At 37.8% G+C, this 24,500-nt stretch overlaps 1 protein-coding gene across 1 annotated transcript; it reads left to right on the top strand.

Moving 5' to 3' along the window:
* The first annotated feature begins 4,948 nt into the window (after positions 1-4,948).
* slc5a5 (solute carrier family 5 member 5) lies at positions 4,949-22,306 on the top strand. Its single transcript, XM_037770843.1, has 17 exons — positions 4,949-5,211; positions 6,000-6,405; positions 6,814-6,879; positions 7,083-7,134; positions 7,936-8,003; positions 8,718-8,872; positions 9,525-9,665; positions 12,741-12,870; positions 13,281-13,369; positions 14,491-14,603; positions 15,289-15,359; positions 15,540-15,626; positions 16,728-16,912; positions 17,160-17,257; positions 17,446-17,531; positions 18,491-18,583; positions 19,216-22,306. The coding sequence occupies exons 2-17, from the start codon at positions 6,058-6,060 to the stop codon at positions 19,330-19,332; spliced, it is 1,899 nt and encodes a 632-aa protein (XP_037626771.1). The 5' UTR covers positions 4,949-5,211; positions 6,000-6,057; the 3' UTR covers positions 19,333-22,306.
* Positions 22,307-24,500: the final 2,194 nt, after the last annotated feature.

The raw sequence follows: 24,500 nt of genomic DNA, 5'->3' as shown, positions 1-24,500 counted from the left end.
TTCAATAAGACTTCACTTCCTGATTTACACAAACAGATGCAACACTATCAACAGTTTCTTGTCATCTCTGCCAAACCGTTTTCATCAGTCTCCCATAGTGGAGTTTTAAACGCAAATCTTGTTTTACATTCATTTAGATTAACAGGTTGAGAGACAGAAACAACAAATATAAGTTTTTTTTATGAAGCCAAACATGAATCCAATTAGATAAAAATCCCTCAAAAAAATTCTTAAAATCCTAAAAATCCTCTCTGCCACAATTAAAGACACCTGTCTTTGAATCAATAGTGGTCAAACTGTCACCAGTGTTGATATGTGTACATTCAAGGGCTGCTTTCATAAAGGAAGACTTTAACGCATTTAATGTGAATCTAAAGTGAATACAGTTCAGTCTCATCTGACATTACAGGAAAAGATAACCAGCTGACTGTGGTTTCCGTGTTCAGTCTGTGAGAGTTTTTAGCAGTTTCCTGTTGTAGCTGTTAGAAAACCACTTAGTCTAAACTGCAAACATTTTAATGTTAGTATTAAATGTTACTTTAGTTACACCTTTAATTTCCTTCAGATCCATTTTATACTACAGTTTTGTCCCACTTTTTTTCACGTTATTCCTCTTGAAGATGTTTTGTTTTGTATATTTCAAAGGTACACATTAAATGATAGTTTTGGTAAACATATTTAAGTGACACGCCATCCACAGTCTGTCTTTTGAATATCAAGACATTGAACCCAACATCCATATAAACTTTTCAAACTTCTCATGCAGTTTAACCCATTTCTCGTCTGCCTATCTGTATGATCAATGTGATTCAATGAGTAATTGTTCAGCTGAAATTCGGTTAATGACTCATTTTCCGGCAGAGGTTTAGATCATTGATGAGAGTGATGCAACATGGAAGCAACATATTTAGATAGATTTTGGAAAAGTAATGATTGTTTCTAAGGTATTGAGCACCCTGATGGACAGTGGAGGGGTTTATTATGATGCAGGAGTAGGTTGAGATGTTTCTATGATCATTTGGATCATTTTTAAACCCTGAAATCCCCAATTCAAGCTGTCATATTTTCTCTCTTGAAAAGTTTAAGCTAGACTACAGCCGTGCCAGCTGCTCTGTGAGGCTGTAATTAGGCACAGTGCATGGTGATTTGAGCTAAATGCTAACATGCTGATGTTTAGCAGGTATGTAGCATGTCAGCATGAAACATAACACAGAAGTCCAAGTTTAGCTTTTAGGTACCATTACATTTAACACATTGCCATGCATTGTTGGTCTGTCTGTCGGTCTTAAACATGACTAATGATTTGGTGAAACCGTGTGTTTTTCATCTAGTGCCACTGAGAGGTAGTTCTACTTGTACATACTATCTAAATCTAACAAGCAGATTGCCATCAAATTATTGCTATTTATGCTGCCTTGGATGCTTCTCTTTAGCACCTTCTGCAGGTCAGTTAGTCAACAGGAACCAACGTGATCCCAGGAAGACTTTTTTTGTCACTCTTGTGGCCTGAAATGAATTCACTTTTCAGAAAATGTATGATGCATTTGAAGGATTTCTGTTATTTTGTAAGAAATATTGATAATTTTTAGAAACACTGCAAGCCCTCAAAATGATAATTATACCCCCGTGACAAAGTAGTGTAATGGCTGTGATGGAATAATTGATACACAAGTTAACTTAGGAAGGAAGAGGTCCCGGAGCTGATGATGTCTTACAAAGAAGGTTTATTGAAGCTTGATCAAGGAGCAATTGTCAGGTCTCCACATTGAGGTGCTCTCTGCGTGAAGGCCTCACAACTCTGCCCTTAAATTCACTGAAAGACAAGTTGTTACCTTGGTTTGTGTCTTGTTTTAACAGAAACTGCCACCACAGTAGTCGGGGGTAAATAGCGCTCGGTGTGTCCTTCCGTTCGCGTGTCACACTTTGGTTTCTACTTTAGTAGGGGTCAAGCAGTGGGCGGGGTTATGTGAGCCATGCTCACTTTTGCCTTGTTGTTTGGTGGGGTTTGTTGGGAAGATATCTGGTGTCTTACTTATTACGTGTTACTTATTGATTTTATCTTGTTTTGTTTTTTCCTGATACTTCTGTTATTTGCACTATCCCCTGTGCTGCTCTAATACTGCAAATATCCCAGCTGTGGGGCTAATAAAGAACAATCTTATCTTATCTTATGTTATACCAGAGGAGGGGTAAGTTACGTCTAACAATCATAAAAGTATCTACAAGGAAGTGGGGTTGTTAAAGAAGTTAATTCGCCCTGTTTGTAACAGCCAACAACTGGAAGGTCACACAATATCCTTCTCTATCCCAATAGCTATTTAATATTCCTACACTCTTTTACAATTCAATATGAATCATATGTCAATTTTTCCTCTCTGCAATGGTTTCCTTTTTGTTTTATTAACTTATAATTGATTTCAAGATTTAACACATAACCCCTCTTTCACTCCCCTTTCCTCCCACCTTATTTACAGTAACAGACATGCAGCCTTAGATCCGATAACAATGGAGTTGTGGTTATCTCAAGGTCCAAGATAAAGAACATAGATATCAGATGTCTTATAGTCAAAGACTCGGAGCTTTGTATCATCCTCAAAGAGGCACTCAGAACCACAAGATCACTTTTATCATTTATCATGAAAGTCTGCTTGCGTTGCTTTAATTATCCAACAAAATGTAACCTTTATTTCCAAGTGTTTTTATGGACTTTACATTACTTTATTTCCGTTTTGTGATTTTCCTTATCTGATATCGTAGTGTAACTTCTTGCGCTGTCAATTGTATCATGTCATGATGGGTGTGGACAGTGACACAGCAATACCCGCCGTTTTACAATCGGTTATGTGCCAGACTATTTCTTTGGGTTTCAGGTCTTTATGAAGAACACTTCAGGGTTAATGCATTAACAGAGATTTATTTTTGTGTAATACGGACAGTGCAATAACCAATAAATACAGTATATACACATCTTTGTGTATATTTCATTGTGTATTATACTTCATTGTGACCCTTGTGATTGCCGTTTTGAAGCCTCGAGTTCGGCATTTTGGCCGCTGCCATCTTGGTTTTTGGCCGTCGCCACCTTGTTTATTTGCAACCAGAAGTGACACGAGAGGGTGGAGCTAAGTACAACTGAACGCTGAATAAGACATTTTTAGGCGACCAAAATGTTACAATTAACTTTCATGAACTGAAAACACACTGTGAAAGGGTTAAAGTTGTAAGACGAAAACAAGGACAACTCTCAGACCGGATAACACCGCGGAAGCGACCTGTCAATCACAAGGTAGCCACGCCCTAAAGCCCCTCACGATGGTCTGTTCTGGTCTGTTGACTCTAAATGGGGCCATAATTTACTAAATAAACATGCAATACAGAGATTGAGACCATAATGTTTACAATGTTTACTGAGGTAATAAATCAAGTGAGAAGTAGGGTCATTTTCTCATAGACTTCTATACAATCTGACTTGTTTTTTCAACCAGATGACCTGCCATAGACCTGCTGGCCATTAGAAATAATGCAAGTTTAAGGTACTTCAGCATTGGCTACACTTTTCAGACCCGGAGGTTGTCCACTAGTACAGATGGAAAATAATGGGGCCCAAACTTGTTGGATAAGACTTAAACCCCGTAGAACTGTGCCAGAGAGCACAACCCATGTTTCTAACCTTTCTATAAAGAAATTGTGACTGACTGCATCAAAGGCAGCACTGAAATCAAGAAGCGAATCGATATTAACACGGTTTCTAAATCTATTCTGATATCATTCACCGGTTGGAGGAGAGATCAAACTGTGTTATGTTTGACCAGAAGCCAGATTAAAATGAATCAAACATCTGATTGCTGAAGATAATCCAGTTGGAAAGTATTACTAATAAATTTTACTAAAGTATTCATGTTGCCACTGGAAAACAGTCAATGTAAAGAGAGAGGTTGATAATGTGCAATAGCTCTGCTGACAAGCAGTCAAAGACCATCTTCAGAAAGCTGCTAGGCATGGGGTCAAGGGTACGAGTAGCAGACTTAAGATATAGATATTGGATAAAGTAATAACTGCTCTGTTGAGCAAATCAGCATCAACAACATCACAACAGAACAAGGTGCCAGTGGATGGAGAGGTAATATATCTGATTTTATCTCTGATAGCAAAGGCATTACATTCAGATAATGATTAAAGATCAGGATCCATAAATGGGTGAGGATTCAGTAAGCCGTCAACTGCTGAAAATGAAACATGAGGATTTTCCTTGGGATTTGAGATCAAATCAGAGAAATAGGCAATAGTTTGTAAATTAAAAGATTTTCCTTTAATATGTTGGGGAGTTCCTGTAATCTTGATTTTCTCTACTTTTGAGTATTCCTGCAGTTTCTTTAAAGTGAAGTTGTATTTGCATTGTTTCCATTGGGCTTTTGGCTTGTGTTTGAATTTTCTTTAAGGTGAGCAACTCACTTTGTCTTTTTTTAAAGCAAAACATTTAGTGATTTCTGTTTCCAGCTTCATGAGTTCTTAGTTTTCTATGTTAGTAAACTGAACATCTTTTTGTTAGTCAGACAAAACAAAACATTTAATGTTGGAAAATGGGAAATTTATGGTAGAGATTTTCAATTATTTTTCAGACATCTCGTAGACTAAATAATTATTGATTTTTAATTCATCAACTGATTAATACAGTAAGGACTACTAGTGTACTGTATGGTAAGACTATAGACTTGATTTTTACAGACTGAATAATATTAAAGAATAATTACTCCCTTATTTCCTTCTCTTCTCCACCTCTTTTTCTATCTCTCCATCTTATAAACACACACACACAAAAGGAAACATGTTATTTTATAAACACACACAAAAGTAAACATGTTATCTTAAACACACACACATACACACACACACACACGCTGCGGCATGTTGCACACACACACACACACATAGATAATGCGCTGCAGAAAGCATTTCATTCTCCAGCAGGTCCCCAAACATCCGACTGCGCAACCTACCTGGCCCTCCAACCATTCACACCTGAGTGGCTTTTAGGGTGGAGACTACAAAGGTACTTGTGCGTATGGTGTGTGTGTGTGTTGGCACGCCTCACGCACGCACACACTACGGGAAAGAAGTTGCTTGGAGGCAAAGCAGCTGCTGAGAAGTGAAGAAGAAAGTCAGCACATTCCTCTTTGAGTGGAAGCAACAGGACTGAATGGAGCACCAGTGGTGAGTCTTTTGACATTTTAATTCAACTGTCTGATTAGAAAGAAAATGCACATTTATCTTTGAGTGTTGACACTATCTTACTTATTTACTCTTAAAACTGTACGAACCTGATGTGTAACTGACCACATTTTAGCTAGAGTACTCCAATACAATCACCTCTGAATCAGACAAAATTATGGAGGTTATTCAAATACAGATGATTCACCATAATGTACCTTCTAAAACTCACGTTTTACTTAATTGAAAGGATATTGTGGTAGGAGCATACTTAAATACCTTTTTTCCTCAGTTAAATACAACCTGTATTTATACTTTGAAAAATATATTGAGTATTAAGATCCCACTTTTGGTGTAGAAATTGTAAATTGTCTACATCTATATAGCAATTTGCCTCTCATTCACACTCAGACACCGATGGCAGTGAGTTGCAATGCAAGGTGCCGGCCTGAATGACCTAGTGAATGACCTCTGCTACCTCCTGAGCCAAAAACACAGACACTACAACTAAATCTGAGTCTTTGTCTCTGGGGAAATAACATTAAATAACAATTTGAAATGTAATTATTTTACACTGTGAAGTAGTAAAATCACCAGAAATATTAGAAATTGTTACATCCAGTCATACCCCACTTTTGCTTTTTACCACTTACTGTCATGTGGAAGATGCATGCTACTGTGGTAAGTTATCACATTATCAATCCTACAGTTATTGACAAGAATATATTACATACTGCATGTGCCTTGTCTCTCCATCAGTCGTTGTACTCTACTGCTACTCTAATTCACAGATCAACTAAAGATCTGGATCCACCGAACTACAAGGCAGAGGGAATCAAAATTAAAATAATGGAAGAGCAGTCTGTAAGCTTCGTTCTGGCCGACTACTTAGTCTTTGCTGCCATGTTGTTGGTCTCTATGGCCATCGGACTCTTCCAGGCCCTGAAGAAGAGGCCAGGGGACGCCACTGCTGATGACTTCTTCACTGGGGGTCGGAGCATGCCGGCAGTGCCTGTTGGGATGTCGCTCTGTGCCAGTTTTATGTCAGCAGTCCAGGTTCTGGGTGTTCCTGCCGAGGTTTCCCGCTATGGCTTTAAATTCCTCTACATGTGCCTCGGACAAAGCATCAACTCCCTGCTGACAGCGTACCTCTTCCTGCCAGTTTTCTACCGACTGGGCATCACCAGCACCAATCAGGTCGTAATGAGATTCAAGTTATTACCCCGGTTATTGTTATGAATACAGGAGCATAATGTTAACAAAGATCTAAAGATTTAAATTTGTATTTGTTTAGAAATCATTTGTTTTCGATGGTATTGATTGTAGATTTCTGGACCAAACTAATTTATATAAAAATCAGACTTCTCAGGAGAATAGTGTAAGAGAGATGGGTTTAGTTTGAGGGTTTAAACAAAAATAAGTAAGCATTAAAATACCCAAAGTAAGAGTGTTTCTAACCAATCAGTGTAGAAAGACGGTCACGATTTCTCTGTCAGAATGTTGAAATGCACCTGTGGGTCTGATGTGTGGGATGAATATAAGAGGTGAGGAAGGATGAGGGATGTGTGTGGAGATATTGTAACTCCAGCCGTCTGCTGGCCACAGTATCTGAAGATGAGATTTGGCAGAGGGATGCAGCTGTTGGGGAGCATCCAGTTTCTGGTGGCGACGGTAAGACACACATCACTGTGTTCTCTGATGTAACTCAAAGTTGTATTCAGTGTTTTCCGAGCAGCTCTCGTGCAAATACAGTATTTTATTTGGCTCAGACCCAGTTTGCACATTGAGTTTAACTCCTGGTGTGCGTGTTCTTTCATTTGCACAAACCACGTTGTCACTGTGTTTGCTGATGTCCTTGTGTGTCTTTTCCCCAGCTGCTTTACACAGGGATTGTCATCTATGCACCTGCCTTGATCCTCAACCAAGGTAAGAGAGATCACCTGATGCACCTGTCTGTATGCATTAATGGGATGTTTTCATTTATGTGGCATTCAATAATAATTCCGACAATTCTTTGATAGTCCGTCTTTCTCAATTTTTTTCCATGAATTAACAACTTTATCACATTTGTAAGTGTATTTCGAGTCAGAGATTTCCTGCATTTTTACACCAAACACTAAGACCTGGCGAGGTAAACCTGTGGTAACAGATCCACTACATTTTGGATGCAAGGTCAGATATTAAAACAAATTATAATAAAATAACAGATTGTGATGTATATTTATGGATTAAGCTACAGGAAATTTAAATTAGCTCCATTTTTACCAGCTGCAATATTAGTGACACTTACACATTGATGCATCATTAATTATAATCCAGGGATATAATATATATTATTCTGAAATGGGCCATTCTTGTCTGCATGCAAAAAAAAAATCACACCCTTCTTTGTGACTTCATAATGACCTTGTTGACAGTATCCAAACCCAAAGTAGCAAAACTAAAACTAAACTCTGGTGTGCTTGTTAGCAAACATGTTGAGCATATTGGAATAGGACATTTTTATAACTGTTTTCAAAACACTGCTGTAGGGAGGACAACGTTTTATACTTGCCAAACCTTTCGTCACACATTTTGAAATACATAATCAAACCATTCAGAGTCATCAGAGGTTGACGAATGCTCTTTAAACACTGTTAATGACTAGTCAGTTTCTATAGTTTAAGAATGAGATGGTAAACTAAAAGAATATTCAATATTAACACATTAACGCTGTGTTTTTTTCAGCTACTGGACTCAATATGTGGGTGTCTCTGTTTTCTACTGGGATCATTTGCACCCTGTACACCACACTGGTATGAATATTTTTTTTCCATTTCACCAAAACAGCATGGCATTTAGGGGAGGCACTCTTAAACAGAGAGGATGGGTTTCTGTCAAGATTTAAATGTGCATCCAGAAGTAAATTATCCAAGTAAATTATGGTCCCATTTAGACTAAAATGAGCAATAAAGCAGGGTATGCTTTAGGGCACGGCTTGTGATTGACAGGTTGCTACCACAGCGTTGTCCGGTCTGGGAGTTGTCTGTGTTTTCGTCTTACAACGTTAACCCTTTCATTGTGTGTGTTCAGTTCTTGAAAGTTAATTATAACCATTTTAAGCCAATGTCTTGTTCAGCATTTGGTTGTACTTAGCTCCACCCTCTTGTGTCACTTCTGGTTGCAAATAACCAAGATGGCGACGGTTGTGAGAAAGAACATCAATATGCTTCATCCAAAGTTTGTTGGATTGTTGAACGGTGTCTCAAACTCCCTTCCAAGTCGGACAATTTTTGGTACTTTCCACAAACAATACGGCTAGCATTCCTGCTTCAATTTGGTGAAGGTGAAAAAGTAGGCGGTGTTTGAACGTCTCTCTCAAGTTCTGAACACCAGAACTGTGTAGACACTGAAACCAGTGGAACAGCATAAGTGAAGAATACATCTCGCCCTTAATTTGTTTTTTGTAAAATTCTCAGGTGTTGCTGTTTGTTTTCATCTCTGTCTCTTCCATCATCTGTGTGTAACAGGGTGGCATGAAAGCTGTGATCTGGACTGATGTGTTCCAGATTATTGTCATGTTGGCCGGCTTCATGGCCATTTTCATCCACGGCACAGTTCTGGTTGGTGGTCCTGCAGTGGTGCTGGAGATTGCCAACAATGGATCACGCATTAATTTTGATGAGTAAAAACACTGTTAATTTTCTTCCCCCTCTATTTCAACACATAAATGTCTGGATAATCCCACATTACTGTGTGAGCACTATATAGCCCTGGCAGTCGCATCAAGTACCTTTTGATGATGATGATGCATCACAATTTAAGATTATTTCAAGCTGCTACTTCTATATCTATATCTATCTATCTATCTATCTATCTATCTATCTATCTATCTATCTATATATATATATATTTAAGTTAAGCACAAATGCTCATTCTTGACATGGGAAACAGAAGTTTGACAAAAGCTATCTTAACTCAAAGTCCATTTACCAGGTTTTCTTGAGCTTTCAACCACATCTCACAGTATTCTTGGTGGACAGAGTTTGCTCAGTTGTCATCACAACACTCAAGTCCCATATTTAGGTCCCGTGATGACAACTGAGAAAATAAATATCAGGTGGTTTTATGTGAGGAGAAATTGTAACTTGCGTCTCTGTTCAAAGAAAGTCTCTTCATCCATGAGATACTGTCATAAGCTCTGGAAAAAGGTACAGTAAGTGGACCTGGATTTAAGATTGTTTAGTCAAACTGTACATGAACTTAAATGTGTTATAGTGGAAAGAGGCTGTAAAGATTGGTGTGTCACTGATTTGTTCAATACTATTTTCCACCAGTTTTGGTGTTGACCCGCGGCAGCGCTATACCTTCTGGAGCCTGTCTGTTGGAGGTTCATTGGTTTGGCTGTCCATGTACGGGGTAAACCAAGCTCAAGTCCAGCGCTATGTCTCCTGCAGAACAGAAAAAGATGCCCAGTTGTGAGTGGAGACCTGTTTTTTATTCACATAATGATCTATCAGGTGTTTAGAACAGCAACTCAAATGCTATCATGAATTGAATTTAGGTTGAGTTTATGAATTATAGAAAAACAACAATGTAGTCTAGCATCTGTGAAGTCACCTACAGGTTTCTAAAGAGAAATTTTAAAGCTGGTGTCAAGACAAGTGAAATAATCACTGCACAACAAGCCAAGCCACTAATCAATCCAGCAAGCACAGCCCCCCAAAAAACTTTTATCAGTTTTAATATTTTCTCAATAAAACCATAACAAATTGATATCTTCAAAAAATGCCGTGTAAAAAATAACTGGCTCTCTTTTTCAAAAGTCAATTCAAGGAACTCACTTTTTTTACAATGCAGAAACTTAACATCCTGTAATCTTGGGCTTCCTATAGCCTTAGTTAGGCCTTCACGTTTACAGTATGTCAATGGAGAATCTTCTGGTTCACCTTTTTGTCATAAAATCAGTTTTCTGCAGGGATTAGGAATATTTAGCGCCTACTTGGCGCAATGTAACTAAACTATCAACTCAACCTACAAAATAAAGGAGGAAAAAAAGAAAAAGCTGTTTGTCATTGAGTGGATTCCAGATAGAAATCTTCAGGTAGATGTATCAATCTCTTTCAAGTGGGGAAACTGCACATATCTGAAAAAATAACTTGACATTGTGTGCAACACAACACTATTTGACACAGACGAAAAATCCATCTATAAATGTGCCGGTCGTCTGTAATCTCTGTAAAAAGAAAGTTACAGCTTTTAGTTCTAAACAAAAGCAAGATGGATAAAACCAGCCTTCATAACAGCCCGTGTATATTCAGACAGGTGAGGTTGAAAAGTTAGAAGAAAACTGGATTAAATTAGTTCATTTGTAGCTAAACAAAACCTGTTCAAAATGCAGCACAGACCAACAGAGACAGTCTTCACGGAGAATCAGATTTATTTACAGTAAATATCATTGTCTCTCAATGATATTTAGTATTACACAGAACCTTTAAGAGGTCTCTTTCTAATGAGCATTTAGCTCATTTAGCACCACCACAGTGCCTGAGTAGGTTCAAAGAACATATATTGCTAAGAAGCTACGCCTCTGCCTCCTTTTGGACTGTAATCAAGTCGACTACCATAATGATGCCAGTTAAACGTCTGTCTGCAAAGTGCCGTACAAAAGTAAAACAAAATTATTTTTATTCTATTGTCATAATTGTTAATGTCTCTACCGAAATGGACTGTCTTGAACAATAAAAATATTATAAATATGCATACTATTATAACTATTTACTTAATTACTTATTTATTTATTTAACTTTTTTGCCCGGCACGCTTCCCAGAAGGGAATTAAGTAAGCGATGGACATAAATGGAAGTTAGAAAAATCCAGCACACAGATTTTGAGAGCAATCTCAATCTTTTTCATGTCAAGGACCTCGAAAATCGATGTACAATAAACCACTTACCATAGATGTATAAGAGGTTGTTTCCTGTGCTTTTGCCCTGCGTGTTAGTAAATAGCCGACAACTACATTAAATTCTGTCGCTGTCATGCTACTAGCACTACTAGCTACTGGCCGATAGCCGGTTGTTTGGAAACAAAGACGTTAATACATCCACCAAGGTACAGGCTTACATCATACAGCATACAGCCCAAGGGTGTCTTATCAGATAATAAATGTGATGAATTACAGCCAATATTTGCATTATTACAGCCGCATACAGCTAGCAGGAAGCCGGCAGAACCGGCTGTGTCACATGAGCGTACAGGGCGGTGCAGTCCCGTGGGTCTAATGCACGTTCTTTATGCCGAGGAAAATAACTCTGGATTCAGCTATTAGTACATTTTACAACTTTTAGTACATAATGATTTAAATGAGGGCTATTTAAGTGTTCATACTGGGATGTTGATTCACCTAAAAAAAAATATCCTTTGATTTACAGACGTCTCTTTATACATCCATGGCTATGGACTCATTGGCGTTTTCACTCCAAAATGGCGGCAGCGCTACCGCAGCACTATCTAGCGGTTTTGCCTTTACTTCTATACTCTTTGGTAGCTTACAGCCTAACAGGGCAGCTAGCAATGCAATTAATGCAATTAATGTAGCCTACATTAATGGCTATTCTCCTGTGAGCAGTAACACGTACAGGAATTAGCTACATGTCTGTTACAGTATTTGTTTTCATTAAACATTATGTCTTTGCAAACAGTATGCTCTCCTCCCATTGATTGGTCATGGCGCTAAGCTAACAAGATTAGTCTAAAACAGCTGCTTCAGGGGACGATTAATTTAATATCACATTGTTGACTTTTTCAAACATATTCACAATAGGCCTACAGCTAAAAGTGATAACAGGACACTGTGTAAAAATTGTTTTAGTTTCTGCTTCTGGTCTGGCAGATAGCAGCCTATTGGACTAAACACCAGACATTAGATGTTGACACCGATGTAGACGCACTAATATTCCTTACAACAACAATAAGAAACATTTTATTCTCCTCAGCATTGTGTTTGGATAGAAGGTTGGACTTTAACAGCCAATGTTGCAGAGCAAAGTGAAATTATTTATACAGGCGCCTACATATCAGCATGTTATTTGTTTTAGGTTGACATTAAAGTTTCATATTTCCTGAAGGTGAAAAGACTAGCCAATTAGCTGCAGGTGAAAATTGCCTTCAGAGGACACAAAGTGAAATTTAATAGGTTTGTTCCTTGTCAGGAAGTTCAGGCAAGGGTTATACTCAATAGACATTTTATATTATCAGATATTGCTGCTCTGCAAATAGTCATCCTACATTTGATGTCATGTTATGTTGATAGTCAAGCCTTTAATTTGCAAGCAAGGCATCAATAAGCATCTAATTTCTCATAAATTACATTAAAAAGATACAACAGCCCTTCAGGTTTCACCAAAGTGCTTGAAATTGTAGATCGTGCAATAACAGAACCATCATCATATATAGTGGTTGTATCTTTACCACACAAGTGATTAAATAGTGGAAATGCAGAAGTCCAACGATAAACCTGGGTCATTAATGATGTTTGCTTTTGATTGCAGGGCATTGTTTGTGAACCAAGTGGGTCTGTGTCTCGTTGTTGGAAGTGCAGCAACTTGCGGCATCGTCATGTTCGCTTATTATGTCAACTGTGATCCACTGCAGTCTGGGATGATTTCTACCCCTGACCTGGTACTCAAGACACTCATATTGATCCATGACCATGATCCATGAGGCTGTGTCAGGTTCTAAGCCGTTGAAAGAGAAACATCTGTACCTCTAAGATTGTCTTTGCCAAATACTCCATCCATCATCCATCGTTTTATTAGTTATGAATTTTGATTGGGCTACATAATGTGTCAACTTTTACCTCAGATGTTTACTTTAGCTGGTTACCACACTGGTGCTTTGATGTGACTTAAGGTCAAACAGCGCTGCAAGCTGAAGTATATTTTATAGATTGTAAACAGGATTTAAAAAATTTACTCAAGACTGTGAGAAAATATTTCATTTGCAAAATTAATTTTATTTTATTCAGTGAAGAACAACTGGAAATTTATTTTAATTTTTCACTGTTTCCCTCTCTCTCTCATCTGATGAAGTACATGCCGTACTTCGTGTTGGAGATATTCAAAAATCACCCTGGATTTCCAGGTCTTTTCCTGGCCTGTGCATACAGTGGGACTCTGAGGTATTCAATCTTGGTTTCTCTAAACTAAACTTATGACAGGTCCCCCCCTAGGGTACTTGAGTATTATGTGCAACTTTATACTTCAGAGGGAACTATTGTACTTTTCACTCCATTATATTTATTTGATAGCTATACTTGTTGAACAAGCACTTTTACTTTTGATAATTTCAGTACATTTTTCTGCTAATAGTATACTTTTTTAAGTAGGATTTTGAATGAATGCCTTTTACTTGTGATAGAATACTTTTTTTACATTGTTAATTTTGTACTTAACCACTTTAACCAATAACTACTGTAACCAATATGAGCAATTCTTCTACCACTACATGGAACTAATTCCATAAAGCCACAATGTGTAAAGTTTGGCTGCCTCTAGTGGTAGTACTAAAAATGCTGTAGTAGTCTTATTGGTCCTACACTGTATTTGGTACAGTATCATAATTAAGTACATTTACCAAGGTATAGTGGAATTTTATATATATATATATATATATATATATATATATATATATATATATATATATATATATATATGAATATATATATTAGGGCTGTCAATCAATTAAAATATTTAATCGCATGATTGTCCATAAATAATCAAAATTAATCTCACGTTTTTTATCTGTTCAAAATGTTTGAACATTTTTTTTTTTTTAAGTTTCTAATACTTTTATCAACATGGGAGTGTGCAAATACTCTTTCTTTATGCAAATGTATGTATATATTTATTATTGGAAATCAATTAACAACACAAAACAATGACAAATATTGTAATAATATAATTAAAAATTAAAAAACAAAATAATAATTGTAATAAAGTGGGCATGTCTGTAAAGGGGAGACTCGTGGGTACCCATAGAACCCATTTTCATTCATATATCTTGAGGTTAGAGCGTTATTTTGCCTCGTTTGTTAATATGACATAGTTGGAAGTATCAATGGAATCCTTAAGTTTTTTAGTATCATATGATACCAGCTCCAACCTCCGAAAGATCGATTGTGTTAATGCGTTAAAGAAATTATTTTAAAATTTGCGTTAACGCATTTCTATTGCGTTAACTTTGACAGCCCTAATATATATATGATGTGGGCTAACTGGTGACCACATGTCTTTTTCACAGCACGGCCTCCACAAGTATCAACGCAATGGCTGCAGTAACGATGGAGGATCTGCTGCGACCTCATCTGCTCCACATGACCCAGAAGAAATTGATACTCATTTCCAAAGGACTGTGTAGGTTGATTCTCACCAAAAAAACTGAACCACTTCATTGAGTTGTTGTTTATTCTTAAAGGTACAGTGTGTAGGATTTTGTGGCATATCGTGGTGTGGTTGCAGATTGTAACCAACTGAGAACCCCTCCGCTAACTCCTCCCTTTCCAAGATGGCCGTTCGTCTCGCTCAGAGGCCATCCTTACCATAATAACACTACTTTAAGAGCAATGAAAGTCAGAGGGTGGTTGGCGGTACCATGGTTTTGCACTCTGTGGCTCACATCCTGCAGTTTCACAAGCATGTCGCAGAACTCTCTATAGCCAGTGTTTGGTTTGTCCGTTCTGGGCAACTGTAGAAACAAGAGGACCCGCTCCATATGAAGGGCTCATTCTAGGCTAACGAAACCACAATGATTCTTAGTTCCATGTGATTATACAATAATGAAAACATAGTTATGAATGCTATATTCCATTTCTGCTAATACATCCCAAGAAATGTTACACACTGTTCCTTTCAAAACCACTTTTCTTTTAAAACAATCATGATAAAGGCAGAAAACTCACCAACTTTTTGGAGTGCAAATCATATTTTATCATCATTCACCACAATTTACATTTCACATCGACCCAGTATTGGATGACACCACTTCCTGTTATTGTATTTTGGAACTTTTGGAAATTTTATTCTCTTTTTTTTCTCTAAGCGTTCCTGTACGGAATTGGTTGTATCACCATAGCTGCTCTCTCCTCCCTCGCGGACTGGGGAGTTCTTCAGGTATAATACCTAAACATTACTATATCACATGATATTTAATCCATATATGACTATGATAGGAAATGAGCAATGGTTCTGAACTGAATGAGAGTACAATATTTATTTTGTATTTTGTAATAAAGTCTCAGTGGTGTGTTGTTTGGTTGATTTCCCAGAACTGCCTTTGTCTTCTCTATTCAGGGATCGTTCACAGTCATGGGTGTGGTCAGTGGTCCACTACTGGGCGTATTCATTTTGGGGATGTTTGTCCCAGCAACAAACAGGCTGGTGAGTGGCTTGTTTTTTCCTGTGTTGTGCACTGTAGTTTGTTTGTTGATTATCTTATTCAGGAAAACCTATTAGAAATATGGACATACCTTAAATCCTTATGTGGGGTAAAAGCAGAACCCATTTTCATTCACATATCTTGAGGTCAGAGGTCAAGGGACCCCTTAGAAAATGGCCATGACAGTTTTTCCTCGCCAAAATTTAGCGCAACTTCGTAGCGTTAACATGACCATCATTGGATTCCTTAGGTTTTCTAGTATCTAGTAGTTTTCCCGTATGATACCAGTATCTTCACTCTAGCTTTAAAACTGTGCTCGCTACAACTTCCGAAAGATCAATTACGGTAATGCGTTAAAGAAATTAGTGGCGTTTAAATGATTTTGTGTTAACACATTATTATCGCATTAATGTTGACATTCCTAGTCCGTCCACTTTGTGTTATTACTGCACCACTTCACTTTTATTATGGACACTTCTGTCAAGTTTTTGTCATGTGGACATTGCATAAGAAGGCCAAACAGTGCTTCTATCAAGGAAGCTTTGCACTTTTCATGCTCCATAATATCTCTTGTTGAATCTGTATTTACTGTTAACATCACTGTCTAGAGCCAAACAAAAGCATTTCTAAACATTAACTCAACACGTCTTTGAGACACCTTTGGGAGGTCTTACTGCCTGTGTTGGGGCAATCTTTACATTGTCCCGTTACAAGGCAGCTTTTCTGTAAATCAGTCTTTCCTCAGCAGTCTCTGTTATCAACAGCAGGAAGTAATTGTATGACTGCTTTCACTGACGTTGTAGGTGTTACTGATTTATGTGATTTTATATTGGGTGCATTATGTTTGTATTATAGTTTTGTGAGAGTAAGCATAAACAATTTTTTTGTTTGTTTTTAGAGAAAGACAATCATTATATAAGGACAGGCGTTTTTTTCCATTTGAAAAGGTCTCATTTTGCAACAAAACTCTTAAAATATTTTATGTAAACATTTGCTTACAGACCCGACCTAAAAGGACTAGCAACGACAAAGAGAAACTGATGTGTCCTATTTGCCTCAAACTGCCCCGCGTCTTCTGTTAAAAGTTGTACTTGGTCTTTCAGGGAGCATTCTCAGGATTCTTAGTGGGCTTCTGTGTCTCTGTGTGGCTGGCTGTTGGTTCAACTCTGTACCCACCCAGTGAGGAGACCATGGGTGTCCTGCCCTTCTACACAAGCGAGTGTGTACCGAGCAACATCACCCTGAACCGCAGCCCCATCTCCACCCCGCTTCACCCCGATGACCAGGGGTCAGTGAGTTCAACAAGGCCTGCACTGATAAACAACTGTTTTTTTTGACACATGTGGTTTGGTTAAAGCTGGAGATCAGCATCTATAATCGCAATTTCTTTGTACTAAAATGAATACAATGAATTAATTCCTTTATGAATGTGGTGTTTGATATGGTGTAGTATAGTGTAGTAAATAAAGAGACTAAGTCCTGTCATAGAACTAGATGCATGTTACAACAATAAAACCTTTCTTTTCTAAAACTAGGGACCTGATTAACTTCTACTCCATGTCCTACCTCTACTTTGGTGCCATGGCGACTAGTTCGGTCGTGCTATTTGGGCTGATAGTGAGCTATGCAACAGGTAAGAAGATAAAAAGACGCACAATGACACATTATACAGAACTTCTGTTTTAATAAACTACACTGAGTTGCTGGTATTTCAGATATGCCAACCTACATCCATTGTCATCAACTCTGTCATTTTTGGCCTGTTGTTATTTGTGGTGATTAATTCCATTACATTACATTGTTGTTTCTCTCTACACACAGGACCAACAAAGAGGAATCAAATTAAAGACGGTTTGTTATGGTGGGATCTGAACAAAAAGAAAGTAAAGGTCCTATCAGAGCGCAGAGTAAGTACTATATCACAAAATTGTGACTTTGGTGCCTGTTGTTTTACCTATGTAGATGTACCTACAGAATGTAAAAACGTAAGGATATAGTGGAACAGGATAAACCAGACATCTGAATGAATATGAGATTATCTTTTATGGCTGGACCGCATGGCCAGCCATACAAATACAAAAGTCTGTCACTGAGTGAGTGACTGAGTGAGTGAGTGATGAAGTTACACGATTGGTCGGCCGAGTGTTGGCATTTCCTCATTGGCCATTGCTCTTTGAAAATGAAAAGGCGGGAGCAGTCCTTTATGCAAATGAGCCCGTCCAGCGCGACGCATCTTGCTCATCATGCTTTTGTACTTTTCCCTTTCCTTTAGTGTGTTATATAGTTTTTTTTGTGCATGTAAAAGGTCTGCAGAGTTGCAAAGCCCAAAGTCCAGGCCAAAGAGAGTTACTCTCCCCCACAGAAACACTGCTCCTGAACTGCCTGAAACGCCTTGATTGAAGTCCCACCTTTTCTTCCATAACGTGGTGATGTCACCAAGTAAACATTTGCATAAAACCTGCCTAGCAGCTAGTTTGGCACACCCTCAAACAAAGCCACTTAGAGTGGAGCTGGAGTGTAGTCCGAAGAGTTTGGTACGGTTGACCAATCACAACAGAGTGGGCCAGCTGACCAATCAGACAGGCTGGGCTATTTGAGGGGGGTCATGAGCGCAAACAGAGCGTTTCAGACAGAGGGTGAAAAGAGGTGCTGCAGCACAGCCGGTATGAGAAAAATAAAGCGTTTGTTTGAACATTAAAGCATGTAAACATGTAGTATGCAGCTGAAAATAAGCAAAACAGTTCCTCGTTACTTGCACAACAAAATGAATCCCTGCTAAGACAACTTTATTATTGTTGATAGATAAGTTTGGACTGACGCTGCATGTATAAATGTTGATGTGGTGACTGACTGTGTTTGTTTTCAGAGCGGAACAAAGTCCAGAATGTTTCCCTGTCTTCTGCACAATGCATGCTGGGATACGCTGCAGCCGCCTAGGAGTCTGAATAGCAATAACCAGGTAAAGAAATAAACTAATAAATTAAGACTTAACAAAAGAACTTATACACTTATGCAGTTCACAGTTGCAAGCATACTTATGGTATGAATTATGGGTGTCACAGTATACCGGTATTGACCGGATATTTTAAAAATTCAATATTTACATCATGTTAATAATAGACATATGATAATATTGTGTAAATAATCCAGAGCCTCCTAAATCATTTCTATTTCTGTCCACTCTTGCTTCGTCTCCCTACACTTGTACAGTATTTTGAGTGTTATTGATTTGCCACAAAGAGACAAAAACGCACAATAAACAAAGTTAAAGATTTGACTGATAGCATTATTTATTTCAGATTGTCTATAGATATTGTGATAATATCGTTATCGTGAATTCTTTTGGCCACAATAATCGTGTAATTAAAATCTGATATCGGGACAGCCCTCGTATAAATGTAACTTATGGCAGATATTGTAGATAAGATGTGTAGGTAGCATCATAACACCTAAGGCTTTACCCCACATCTACAACAGTCCTTTTGAAATCAATATAATTTTGCACCCAGTCTGTGTGTGTCAGAGTACCTTGGTGTCAATCAGTTTTTGTTTCTTGTTGTTTTAAAACCAGAATCTTGGTCTTTTTTGCAGGGAGACGAGGCAACAGATAAACCACAGCTTGTGCCTTTGAGGGACCTGCATCAAGAAGACACAAATGAAAAAGAACCAACAGATGTTGCGAATATTAAATCTCCACTCAGAGTTTAGGTGTTGGGCAACTGGACTATTTTTTATTCCAAATAATACTAATGATGGTGACTTTTCCTCTTCAGTAGCAGTAAGCATCTTTATCACTAGTCTATTTTTCCCCATTCAATTCTACTCTTACTGTAATATCTAAAGTTGTCGTCACTTTCTAAGTCTGCTCCACATTTGGAGCTATGTTGAGTTAAAATAAAATACTATTCGTAAAAAAAATCTATTCCTTAAAAAGTGATTGGATAATAAAGGGCTTTATTACTGTGCCAAGGAAAGTATACACTCTAATCAAAAAGCCCTCAGGTGTTATTTGAATTCCTGTAATGCTGAAAGGCTCTTTCATCGAAAAAACATTCATTCTGGTATGTTCCATATCTGTAGCAATGCACACCTGCACTTCAACCAGTGTTAATGGATATGAGACAGGGGTTAACAGTAGGCTAATTCAACTCTGGTTTCATGTTCAAGTTCATGTCTTTACATGACCTAAAGTGTCTTATTTATTGGACAGTAAAGAGAGGGTCTTTTTTTTTTTTACACAAAGTGGAATGACTCTGTCTTTAGTATTTTCTTGTACAACTCCTATAAAAGTGAGATCTCCTTGCCTGGTATGGCTTAACACGTATTGTAAAGCTATCAAAGCATTTTACAGTAAGTCTTAAAAATGCAAACTAGTTTATAGGTCATTACTCCTCCAGTTCCCACATAGCCGACATCAGCAAGGACCTATTACACAAAAATAAGCAGTATAGGCGGCACCATTATTGTCTATGATCCAATTCACCATAAATAGCAGCGTTGTATATGAACAAACTCTACTGCATCCTGGAGTAACATGAAAGACATCTTCTGTTGTGAATAGCTTATTGACAGTAATAGATAAAAAAAAATGTCCTTGAGCTTGACTCTTTGCTCTTTGCAAGCCACAGCTTGGCTCCAGTTTCAATGGAGAAACATTAAGACACAATCTTCCTCTTACAAATAAAAAGTCAAATTCATAAGAAATTAAATACAACCGGGCTATATTCAATAAACTAAACTTGACTTTATGACTCTTGTCTACTTGAGCAACTGTTGCGCTATATTTTTACATTTATTACATAAGCCCTGTTTCGACCACAGAAACTTTAGAACCTTTTGAGGAATGCACTGCATTTTGAGTGCAGGGACCAGGGTTTGAATTAAGTCCCGGGGACATTTTCCGGGGACTTTTTAACCCCCAAAATGTCTTGGTCGGGGGGTAGTGCTGGAGCGTGGGGTTTTGCAGGGATGACGGGCGCCACTGTTTCAACTCGTGTACCGCTTCCTTCATAACACAAGGAAGTATTCTCGTATCGATTTAGGACCATTTTAGGATGAGGGTCGAGCATTTTTCTTTGTTTGATCACATTAAAAGTAAAGTCAGGCTTTGCTGTTGGCTTCCTGACTCATTTAAAATTAGATTGAGATGATAGAATTAGATTAATTTGCCTAATCTTCGCAGGTTTAAAGGCCCTGATCAGACCTGGCATTAACATGGGTCCTGAGTGATCTCAACACAAGTGGACAGCTTTAAGTACGTCTGTTCACAGCTTGCATTAAAATGCGTCTCCACATGCGTTTTAAGTCACTTCCCTTTCATGCCTTAAATCCCCAGTGTGCTGTAAATTGTCTCTCAATGGTAGAAATACATTGAGTCATAAACTATTTCCAGAGTGGGTCTGGTAAGTTAGTCAGTCAAAACTTCTTCAAAGGCTGTGGAGGCTTTTGCGACTCCTCATCAAGATAACCGAGAAGTGTTGGTTCCGGTTTGTTATCAGTGGGGGAGGATCCAGTTTGGTGAATTTGTAACCCGTGTCACAATTCATTCAGTTAGGTCACAAATTAAAGAGTAGGTTTTATAGACAAGATCCTATTTTTAAAATAAAAAATTCTGTTTGCCTACACAAGAAGGGAACAGGTTGATTTAACTCTAAATTAATACCATATTTAACTATTGCTTCATGGTTGCTTCTGCATCATTCACATTGCTCTGTTATATAATGAAACTTTAATGTTTTTGAAGGTTTTCTTTTGTTTAATTACTTGTAAATGTAGTGCTACAGATTTTAACTACAGAATTTTTAGCAAATTGATGAGACTCCAAACACATACTGGGTACATGAAATTGTGAATAGTGTTGCATACATAGGTGAAGAGTAACACATATTACCGTTAATACGCAGCTTTTTATGTGCTTATACTTTTGAGTACAATATCAAATAGTGTTTAACTTCTGCAAGTGTATTTTAAATTGAAATATTGTACTTTATTTTTTTTGTCTCTCTTTCCTTTCTATGTCATAATAAATATTTCTGATGGTGAAAATATGGTCAATAGTTTTGAGAGGGAGTGGTATAGTTTTTTTTAATTTATTTACTTATGTTCAGTTACGACCATTCATTTTTAGGTTTTATATTTAGACTTAAAGTTGGGAACTTATAGGTACTTTTGTGTAATGTAAATGTACTTAATCATGTGTTATATTTTAGGAAAAAATAACCATACTTATACTAGAGAATGACTTCTGCAAGTGTATTTTAAATTGAAATATTGTACTTATTTTATTTTTTTGTCTCTCTTTCCTTTCTATGTCATAATAAATATTTCTGATGATGAAAATATGGTCAAGTGTTTGGAGAGGGAGTGGTAGTTTTTTTTTATATATTTACTTATTATCAGTTATGACCATTCATTTTTAGATTTTATATTTAGGCGTACTTTTGTGTAATGTAAATGTACTTAATCTTGTGTTATATTTTAGGAAAATAACCATACTTATACTAGAGAACGATAGTCTTTATACCATTTTTAGGCCCTTCAAAATGAGACTACAGAATAAGACACTATGTGATCATAACCTGCCATTAATAAGAGAGGTGTACTAAAGTAGGCTTTATATTTTGGTGGATACTGACACCTGCTGATGAGTGAGTGTCACTTCAAAAAAGATGCACACACATGGCTGCCACACATGTAACACAATAAGTACAAAAACCCTTCATATCACATGATGGTCATTTATTGCATTTTCTTAATCTTTCACCCATTCTCACTATACAAAAGTAAGCATGTAACATCTCCAGACACTCCCATCTTCCAGAATAAATTGGTGAACTGAAAGTCTTTCTTTTATGTTGTGGGATTGTGCACATTGTTTCCTGAATCCCCTCAACCACCACCTCCATGTTGCTGCAGCTGCTGCTTGTTTTCAGCCCGGTGATTCACCACTCATCTGCGGCCCTGTTCGAGTCCTCGTCCGCTACCGCGCAATCCAGGCGCTGCACACCAGGAAGCGCCAGGTCTCTCTCGTTCAGCTTCTCCAGAAACGAGGAGAGCAATCGTTTGTTTAAATGATCCGTCAGGGTCCTTTCCTCCTCGACGCGCTCCTTGGCGACGTTTCCATCCGACTCCTCCGCGCTGAGCTGCGGAGGAGCCGCCGGTGGATGGCTCAAGGACAAGCCGTTCAGCTGCTCGTCCTCTCCGGACTGCTGCTGCTGCTGCTGCTGCTGCTCCGTCCAGCTGCCGGAGTCCGCACCAGACTCAGTCTCCATCCGTGATATCAAAGTGGTCTGCAGGGCGGCATTCTCCAGCTCTTTCAGGCGTTTGCTGTGCAGGCCGCAGGCGGCGGGAGGTTCATTTCCAGCAGCGTTGTAGTTGTTGTTGTTGTGAGGTGGCTCACCAGTTTGCTCCATCATGCTCTGCGTCAGGAGTAGCAGCCCACAGATATGAAAGGAGCACACTGTGGCGCAGACTGAGAGGTGTCGCCTCCCTGTGGCCACTGACAGCACTGCACCATGCACCATTAACAAGACACACACCCTGCAGTACTTTGCCAAGTGTTAGAAAAGTAGTCCTTTACTCAGTTAAAAGTAGCACTATCACAATTTCTAAATACTTCATTACAAGTAAAAGTCATACATAATGTTATACCTAAGACAAAGTACAGGAGTTTAAAGGTCCCATATCATGCTAATTTTCAGGTTCATACTTGTATTTTGTGTTTCTACTAGAACATGTTTCATGTTGTAATGTTAAAAAAAAAACTTTATTTTCCTCATACTGCCAGCCTGAATATGCCTGTATTTACCCTCTGTCTGAAACGCTCCGATTTAGCACATTTTGACGGAATTGCAACATAATTGCATTGAAGGGCAACAGCTTGGGTCCATGTGTACTTCCTGTCAGCTGATGTCATTCACATACACACTGCAACCAGGAATAATCTGGGACACATTTAGAAGGTTTACGTTTAAAACTGTGTCAAGGGTCTAAATATTGTATATTTGTGACATCACAAATGGGCAGAAATCCTGACAGCTTGTTTCATATGCAGAGTTTCTGAATATGGGCTGTGTGTATTTCCCTGTGGATTGAGTGTTTCGATACTTTCACAGTATTTATATAGGACTTAAGCCTGCTTTATAATAAAAAAAAAACATGAAAATCTCACTTTTTTATAATATGGGACCTTTAAAGAATCATAATACTTTTAGCAGTGGCGGGATGTAACTGTAGACTTAGTGGGCCTAGTGTACTTAAATACAATTTTGAGGTACTTGTATTTTACTTGAGTATTTCCATTTTATGTTACTTTATACTTCTACTCCACTACATTTTGGAGGCAAATGTTGTACTTTGCACTAGATTTATTTTTGACAGCTTTACACATTTTGCAGAGTGGAGTTATAAAAACAAAATGTAATTAACTAATAAATTGCGATGTATTTTTATGGATTAAGCCATCCGGCAGTACATAGAGTCATTAAAATTAGCCCAACCTTTAGTAGCTGCAACATTAGTGATGCGCCTTACACATCAATGCATCAATAATTATAATCCAATAATATAATATGTATTATTCTGAAATGTGACCGTTCTGCATAATGAGTACTTTTGGTGCTTTGAGTATATATTTTTAATGATAATTTACTTAAGTAAGTAAGAACACTTTTGAATGCAGGACTTTTACTTGTAACAGAGTATTCTTACACTGTGGTAGTGCAACCTTTACTTCAGTAAACAATCTGAGTACTTCTTCCACCACTGCTTAAAAGTATCACAAGTAGAAGTACTCATTATACAGCTGAATTTTGTCAAGTTGGGACAAATTGTAATGTATTTGTAAATAAAAGTACCTTAAATATGGAACAACTCAA

This window comes from Sebastes umbrosus, chromosome 5, assembly GCF_015220745.1.
Source record: "Sebastes umbrosus isolate fSebUmb1 chromosome 5, fSebUmb1.pri, whole genome shotgun sequence".
NCBI classification, from domain to species: Eukaryota; Metazoa; Chordata; class Actinopteri; order Perciformes; family Sebastidae; genus Sebastes; species Sebastes umbrosus.
The sequence above is the reverse complement of the archived record's forward strand: the minus strand, read 5'-3'. Positions and strand labels throughout refer to the sequence as shown.

Excerpts from the sequence above, each read along its gene's own strand:
- slc5a5 (XM_037770843.1), top strand. The coding sequence starts at position 6,058 with ATGGAAGAGCAGTCTGTAAGCTTCGTTCTGGCCGACTACTTAGTCTTT. Across the intron at positions 6,406-6,813 it reads GCATCACCAGCACCAATCAG|TATCTGAAGATGAGATTTGG; the intron begins GTCGTAATGAGA and ends TGCTGGCCACAG. Across the intron at positions 12,871-13,280 it reads TGATTTCTACCCCTGACCTG|TACATGCCGTACTTCGTGTT; the intron begins GTACTCAAGACA and ends CATCTGATGAAG.